Raw genomic sequence first — 8,516 nt, 5'->3', positions numbered from 1 at the left:
GGCACACACAAAGGCAGGAAATGGGCCTCCAGCTGGGTATCACAGTAGAGTCCTCTGACATTTTAGGAGATGCTTGGATGTTAAAAAGAGTCCTCGCATTTTCCCATTTCTTGAGATCGCAGGACTCAGCATTCCCGCTCTACCCATCCCTCCCCATCTCCACCCCACCGTGCCACACTCAGGGTGTTTGGGGCGGGGGCGCAGTAGACCGGAGAGAGCGGGAAGGGGGGACGTCCGGAATGCAGGACTAGTTCACACTGCTGCTGGGGCGGGAGAGGGAAGGGAGGAGAGAGGGCGAGGCGCTGGAAGGGGTGGGAACCGCGGGGCTGGCCCGGGCGGGACGGGGCACGCTGTGTGCACGCGCGTGTGCGCGGCGTTGAAATGCCCGGCGCTTTGGGGCAGCGGGACAGAGCCCAGGGTGCGCGCGGAGCCTCCCAGCGTCTCGCACCTCCGGCCACAGCCATGACAGAAAACTCCGACAAAGTTCCCATCGCCCTAGTGGGGCCTGACGACGTCGAGTTTTGTAGTCCCCCGGTGAGTACAGCTCCGAATCCCCGGTCCCGCTGCCGGGTCAGTGGACACGCAGGGCCGGGCCTTTGCGCGGGTGCCTGGATCGACTGCCCGGAGTCAGGGATTTGTGCCACCGAATGTGGGAGGTGGGTCCCCAAATATGCGCGTGTGCAGGGGGCCCGGGATCCGCAGACCAGTGGGAAGGGGAGCGTGGGCCGGGACCCAGGAGCAGGCGTACCGTGGCCGGCGGAGGGTGCAGAGCCGCGGGGCGATGGCCCTGCTCCGCCAAAAGTTTGCTTATCGTACATCCACGCTGAGTTCAAGGGACCTTCGGGAGGGAGCGCCGCGAAAGGGGGCGCGCCGTCCCCCACCCCAGCCCCGAGTCCCAGGCGGCGCGGCTCAGACGTGACCTGTGCTCCCCCCACCCCGGCCCCGGTCCTCAGGCGTACGCCACGGTGACCGTGAAGCCCTCCAGCCCCGCGCGGCTGCTCAAGCTCGGAGCTGTGGTTCTCATTTCGGGGGCGGTGCTGCTGCTCTTCGGGACCATCGGGGCCTTCTACTTCTGGAAGGGGAGCGACAATCACGTAAGTCCAGAGGGCGTCGCTCAGGAGTGCGGACCCGAGAGCAAGGGCGAGTGCGGGTGCGCGGGGCGGGGAGGCGCGCGGGGCCGGGAGGCGCGCGGGGCGGCGGGGTCCTCGCTGTCACCCGCACGTTCACCTCTAGGTGGAGCCAGAGCGCAGGGCCGGAGCAGGCGGCTCGCCCCAGCTCGAGCTTCCCTCTGGGTCCCCTCGGGGCACCTTCTCCCTTCTTCCCTCCCACACGGCCGCGCTGCTCTCTGCTCTTGGCTACTTTGTAGAAAAGCAAGTCAGGGTTTTAACAGAGAATATTAAAAGGTAGAGTAGCGGGGAAATCCATGAACAGGTAGGGGAAAGCCGTTTTCTGCCGGTCTCAGCGGATCGCTTGCAGTCGTGTGACTGTGTGACTGTGGGTGAGGCACCGCACCCCTCTGGCCTCATCCCTTGGGTTAGAAATGGAATTCAATGATCTGTAGGACCTCTCCCAGCTGAGAAGGGCTGTGACTTTAAGAACCTAGGACAAAGATAGTGGAGTAACATTCAGACCCAGTATTGGGGATGAATTTGAATTTTCAGGAGTTTTTGTCTGTTTATTGCATATGACCTATCCATGAATGCTCCCTTCTCTCTTGCCCTAAGGAAAAGAAATTCCTTAAAGGTGGCAAATCTCTTTAAAAATCAAGTCTGGCCTAGTCACGTGTGATTTAGCGGTAAATGTTTCACTAACTGCTGTCCCACTTTCTTTGTATGTAACTATTTTATAGCTCCACCATCTCTCAAGGAGTATAAAAACCGCTTCTAGCTTGACTGGGCAGAGTTCCAGGGTGTTCTCTAAATACTCTGAATTTTGTTCACCTATGTAAAGGGGGACATTTTATCTTGATGACCATTGCCAGGCCTGGTATAAGCTTATTTCGACTAATGGAAAAGAATTCCATCTCCAGGGTGCACACAAAGGGCTGTTTCTTAATCACTTCCCTCAGAGGAGCTGTGGCTGCTGTTTGCGGGGGAACAACCCCCCCAACCATGAAACTCAAAGCATGAACGAATTCCAGTACTTAGAGAAAATGGTGCTGAAAGCAATTCAACCATTTTACACATCACATCTTCCGCAGTCACTGCATAATTTGTATTTTTAACTCAAATGCCTACTGTAGATAATCATGCCATTTAGTGCTGAGTCTGTTTTAGAGACTATATCAAATTTACAAGCATCGATTTGTAAGATCAGAATTGCACAGTATTTTTGTGTGTATTTGAAAAGTGCTGTAATGTATTTGTATTTTAAATAGAAAAGTTAGGCCAAATGCTCATGTTTGAAAGCAGCAAATCTGAACAGGAGAACAATTTCAAGATCTACATCTCCATTAATAGCAGGGTTTCTGATTGTCACCCTTTGGGAAATTGTATGGTATTCGAATGTAAAAGCTGTCTTTTCGATGACAGAACCTCAGTGGTACAGGTCATTTGGAGATAAAAATAGCTTTGCTTTTTGGAGGGTAAATATTTTAGGCATGATGTATATTAAAATGAATACCATTTGGCATTTAATTATTCAAGGCAAACACAACTAACTGACAAGCTTCTAAAAAGAGATGGAATGATCATACTGACTAAGTAGGGCTCCCTCTTTTCATCTTCTACTTTACCCCAAGAGTCTGGTCTAAGAGAGCAAGCAGTATTAAATTCTAAGAATACAGAGGAATAGTGAATCACATTTTCTGGCCAAAAATGAAGTTATTGCTATTTCCTCTACAGGCAGAAGAATGAATAAAATCATGGTAGACATTTTTTAATCCCAAAATTTTTCGTGCTGATCTATCTCACCCAAGTCTGAAAAACAAATCACAAAACACAAAATAGAGTACGTATGGCACCATCTATGCATAGTACATGCACAGGGCCACTTTCCCTGGAAGTGTAAATAGCCCAGACATAATGTAATCCAGAAAGGTAAGTCTCTGTCAAACAAAAAGATATCCCCCACCAAATGGACTGCCCACTCTTTGGGGATTATCCATGCCTCTGTTCTTCTATATTAGCTTATAGAGGAGAACCAGCTGTAATTCACCTCCTATCTCTTTCATATGGGTAAATCCCCTTAGGACAGGTTTACTGGAAGTCAGCTGCAGGACTGTGGAAACATCAGAGTGCTAATAACTGGGAACAAGGGACGGAGCTCAAATTTCAAAGCCAGGTCACCCACGTTATCGAAACGGAACAGGCATTGAAATCTGGGATAGCCTCGCCAATATGAGATAGCTGACCATCCTACCTTGTGGGATGAGGGGATGAGATCATTGCTTGGGGCCTTTGTTCTCAGACTGATTTTTCTAGATATTGTCCCAAATGTTATGTAATTCATCTTATAGAACCCAGATGTCATTAGAAACTCATTAGCAAATATTCTTGGCTGTAAAAAGCACCATATTGAGCAGAATTTTGGCAAACAATAAACTTCATTGTACTTAGAAAATGCCCCACAGCTCCACCGGCTCAGAGCAGACAAGGTGATTCCTGCTCCACCAGCCCAGTCTCCTTCGGAGCGTAGGGCCCAGTACTTTGGAAATAACTGTGGACTATTTACCCTCCCGCCATTCCCTTCAGGAGGGCACAGACCTCTCACTGCTGCCCCATGGAGACAGTGTGCTCCTCATAAAGAATGGGCTAAAGCTACATTACAAATGATGCAATACCCGGGACACCTGGGTGGCTCAGTTGGTTAAGCGTCCCAACTCTTGATTTCGGCTCAGGTCATGATCTCACCGTTGTGAGATTGAGCCCTGCATGGGGCTCAGTGTGGAGTGCAGAGCCTGCTTGGGATATTCTCTCTCTCTCTCTCTCTCTCTCTCCCTCCCTCTGCCCCTCCCCCTCACTCTCTCTCTCTCTGTCAATTAATTAATTAATTAACCTAAATAAATAATAAGAAAAAAACAAATGATGCAATACCTGTGTCTAGTTAGGGAGCTTCTGCTGGCACAAAGGTAGTGGGGTGGTGGTGGAGGGAAATAAAATTAGGACCACAAACCACTCTCCTAGTGTTAGAATTTTGTCTCCTTAAGATCTGCTAAGAACTTACAAACTGTTCATTTCTGAGATCTTGCATTGCCTTAATAGTAAAAGCTTATGTACAATGCTTTCTCTCTCTCCCTCTCCCTCTCTCTCTCACACACACGCACACACACACACACACACAGCCTCTTACTGCATGAGTGAAGGATGCTTGTGGCTGGAACTCCAACAAATGTTGTCTGCCATACTCCTTTTGACAGTCATCCTTAGCCCATGTGAACAGTGGCTGCTCAGAGAGCACAGGGACAGAACAGAGCCTGCTTTCTAAATCTTACCTGCAAAAAGCACGGACCCAGCCAAAGAAAACAGGTTTCCCAAACTGGGCTGATCAGAAGGACCACCTGAGATGCAAAGTGAACACAGGCTGGTGGGCGCTGCTCCAGCCCCCCTAAATCAGAAACTCCAGAAGTGGTTCTCAGGATCAGGCAAGCCCGGAGGACAGTGTGCTGCAGGGATCGAAGTTCACCAGGACGGAAGGAAGGGCACTGACCCACAGTTAGCTGAAACAGTGTGCTGGTATCTTCTGTTCCGCTGAATGAAGGCCGGTGCCCGAAAGGGTACTGGCTAGCCAAGCCATTTCTACTTCTCTGCTGGTAAAATAAAACTGTGCTCCATGGGTCTTGTGATAATGAGTTTTCTACAAGTAATGCTCCAGTAATATCAAATACTTCTTCCAGTGTTTGTCCATGTAGCCCTCTTTCTTCATAATGATGGAGAAAATTGGACTTGAATTGAATCTGAGCTATTTGCAGTTCTGACCTACTGACCTGACACTAAATAGCAAGTGGCTCTCATCAGTTCTTAGTCCTTCCTCTTTAAAGATTTTATATCTTGTATGTTATATATAAGATATATGTGTATGTATACACACACACACACACACACACACATATGCTTCTAAGTCAGAAAAATAAAGAGGAAAGATAGGGGAAGGGGAGGAGAGGGAAGGGGGAGGAAGGGAAGACAAGACCCACCCACTACGCCACAACACAGAGAAAGTTCTAGCATGGCAGCAGCATACTGAGCAGGAGCAGTGTGTAAATTATTTTTTAAGTTAGTATACTAACAAGTCTAAACTAAGAGAGCCCTTTGGACCATGTAATTTAGTCATAAACTAAAAATATATATATTTCATGGAATTATTTTTCTTAAGATCTTACTTAAAAATCCAAAACATAAAAGAGACAACAAGCAGAGCCACCTAGTTAAATTGCAGATGAACAGGAGAGAAAGGACCACATCACAGCCCCACCTGCTCTGCCACCCTCACCTGTGGGCCACCGCTGTGAAACCTCAGAGCTCCAAGGACATAAACGAGAACCGTCTATGAGGGCCAACTGCTTTATTTTATGCCCAAAGCAACTCTCAAGACCCAGGGATAAGTGGAGTGGCCACTTGTTTTTCTGATTCCTGGGCCAGTGCTCTTTGCTGAGGCCAAGTCTCCGTCCCTTCTTCCCCGACACGTCTCATAACATAATGCCCTACAACACCATATGCCTGTCCCATAGTCATTAAAATGACTAACTCCCACTTTGAGCTGAAACAGATGTGCACACTGACCTTGCACTCCACAAATGCTGCTCTGCCTGTATCAGGCATATCCCAGTCCTGCCTGCAGTCCTGACTATATACCATACTCCGTGCCCAATCTTAACCAATGGATTTTTAAAAACCTTTCAAATTGGGGCACGTGGGTGACTCAGTCGGTTAAGCAACTCAGGTCATGATCTCACTGTTCGTGAGTTGGAGCCCCGCGTCAGGCTCTGTGCCGACAGCTTGGAGCCTGGAGCCTGCTTTGGATTCTGTGTCTCCTTCTCTCTCTGCCCCTCCCTCGCTCACACTCTGTCTGTCTGTCTGTCTGTCTCTCTCTCTCAAAAATAAATAAACATTAAAAAAAATTTTTTTAAACTTTCAAATTGAGGTGCCAGCTACAGACTTGTTAACAATCCAGTTAACCATTTATCCATCGATGGGTCTTAACTCTGGCTGCAAAGTAGAGTTGACTCAGAAAAAGAAAGATCTGTGTCCAAGCCCCACCCCCACAGGTTTTGATTTGATTCTTTCAGGGGAAACGCGTGCATGGTAGGTGGAGACTCTCCTCAGATACTTTTATATGCAGCCAGGACTGCAAATCACTGAGCTATTTGAATTAGTATTAGAGACTACCAAAGATTTTACTTGAAGGTATTTTTAAAGAAATCATTGTATTAAGTGATGGGTGTATGGATGAAGTCCTCATATCTAAATCTGTTACTATTAGCGATGATTCAGTGTATCTCTAACAAATATGATAGCTACTTCACATACTGCAGGTCTAAAGCCCTGAATTGCCCTAAAAGGAAAGCATCACTGACTCCTATGTTCACTTCCAGATTTACAATGTCCATTATACCATGAGTATCAATGGGAAATTACAAGACGGGTCAATGGAAATAGATGCTGGGAACAACCTGGAGACCTTTAAAATGGGAAGTGGAGCTGAAGAAGCAATTGAAGTTAATGATTTCCAGAATGTAAGTATATTTCACACATTTAGAGAGTTAAACCAGGCAAGTCCAGAAGACTTTCCTAATCCCCAGAGAAGCAGCATCTCACACACATCCCAATGTAACCGTTCTTTATGGCAGTCATGGTGCCACTGACCCCCATGCATATTCCCTCTGAGAAAGGCCCACTCTTTGTCCTTTATATTTTCAGAATGAAAAACACAACACCTTGGCACTGAAAAGAACAAGTTCTCGGAACTATATAAAGTCTTGGCAGAAGGACTTGAAAGAGCTATTTCTTTCCAAGCAGCTTTCTATAACATGATGAATAAAAGACTCAGTATCCTAGAATGTTGCAAAGTCTGAAATGTGAACTTAGAGACAAGAGGCAAACTGTAATGACTTACCAATCTTATCAACAACAGGTGGGATCTATTTACATACTTTGCTCAATTCTTCAGATTTCCCATTTCACCCAGAAAATTAGCGTGGAGTAATTCCCCTATTATAATCCTATGTTTTCGGACCGTGGCCAATTACTGATAAAACATTCGCGTCTGCTTTGAAAGGGGAGAACACATTTGTTTTCAAAAGTTCAATTTGCAGGCAATTTAGCCCTCACTCTTTGTGCTTCAGTGGACATCTGCATCACAATATCGCTCCTGGCCCTCTTTCCTGTTGGCCATAAATATCTTCTTCTCTTCCTGTTCTAAGACGGGGAAGAGGCATCACTGTTTGTGTTCTCCCGTTAAATCTGTAGATGGAGTAGGTGAGACTCCATAATGAAAAAGGGCACTTGAAAATAATGTCTCTTCTGATAGTTTATTGGCCTGCACACATCTCATCGACCCACCTTGTGCCGATTGATGAGAAAAACCAGAGATGCTTTTCATTTGAATGAAAGAACTCCCTTTGCTGATGCCAAAAGGCATTTCACAAGTCCTACTGAATACCAAACAGATGCTAACCTTTGGACTCCCGTACTGTTAGGTATTGCTCATGACAGGGACTGGCTCTGCTCTGCCTGGGGAAGGGGGAGGGGCGGGCTCTGCAGCCCTATATGTGACCGGTGTACTTCGTTTAATCAGAGCTTTGCAAATGGTTCTGGTCAGTGCAGAAAGATAATTTCTCTGGGCCTATTAAAGGCTTTTACTGCCAGACCCAGGACAAGGCAAAAGCATTTTTTCTTTGTACTACTCAATGTAAAATGATAAAATGTGACTCCCACACACACATCATTCAATCCAGAACAAAATTGAATACCTGTGATGTGCCACAGTATCAAGATATGCAAAGGTAGCTTCACAGATGAATGAGAAAAGATCCATCTCTCTCAAAGGGGCATGAATCAGGAGTATACTTTTAAAATATTTTAATCCCAGGCCTATATTTCTGTTTTATAATCCTCTGGTTCTAATAATGGTATTGATTGTGTTTTGTTCTCATAAGCCAACAGGGCCACAAATATTTTATAAGCTGATCAATTCTCTTTGATAGCTTCCACATTTCTCTAAGTCAGAACTGGTGAGCAGGACATTTTTTTGATGGATAGAACCTGTTATGGGTTTAAACAAGTCTGGACTTTTGAAAACACATGAATCAGCCACTATGGTACCGGCACTATTAACCTTCTCCTATACATTAAACCAACAGTCAGATCCAAGAGGTGTTTATTTTTCAGGGCCTACTGTGTGCATGGGACAGTATGAAGCATGAGGGATGCAAAGATGACTGATACTTGCTCCCTCCCTCCTGGACCTTACAGTCCAGGCCAGGGTGCGGGGGGTGGGGGTGGGGGGCTGGGGGGCGCAGACATTCTTCACAGAAGTGACTTCGGGTCAGCCTGGGAGATGTGCTGCCACAGAGCTATAAA

General features: G+C 46.7%; 1 protein-coding gene across 2 annotated transcripts in view; it reads left to right on the top strand.

Moving 5' to 3' along the window:
- Nucleotides 1–360: 360 nt before the first annotated feature.
- The window catches only part of CNMD (chondromodulin), a 33,430-nt gene continuing 25,274 nt past the window's right edge, over nt 361–8,516 (top strand). Inside the window, exons 1-3 of one of the 2 annotated variants that reach the window (XM_042977466.1) lie at nt 361–534; nt 954–1,094; nt 6,530–6,670. In XM_042977466.1, the coding sequence (XP_042833400.1) occupies nt 382–534; nt 954–1,094; nt 6,530–6,670 (435 nt within the window). In that variant the 5' untranslated portion in view covers nt 361–381. The remainder of the gene's footprint in view (nt 535–953; nt 1,095–6,529; nt 6,671–8,516) is intronic. The other variant, XM_042977457.1, reaches the window with a different exon arrangement.

The sequence above is a fragment of the Panthera tigris genome, chromosome A1, assembly GCF_018350195.1.
Source record: "Panthera tigris isolate Pti1 chromosome A1, P.tigris_Pti1_mat1.1, whole genome shotgun sequence".
Taxonomy (NCBI): Eukaryota; Metazoa; Chordata; class Mammalia; order Carnivora; family Felidae; genus Panthera; species Panthera tigris.
The sequence above is the reverse complement of the archived record's forward strand: the minus strand, read 5'-3'. Positions and strand labels throughout refer to the sequence as shown.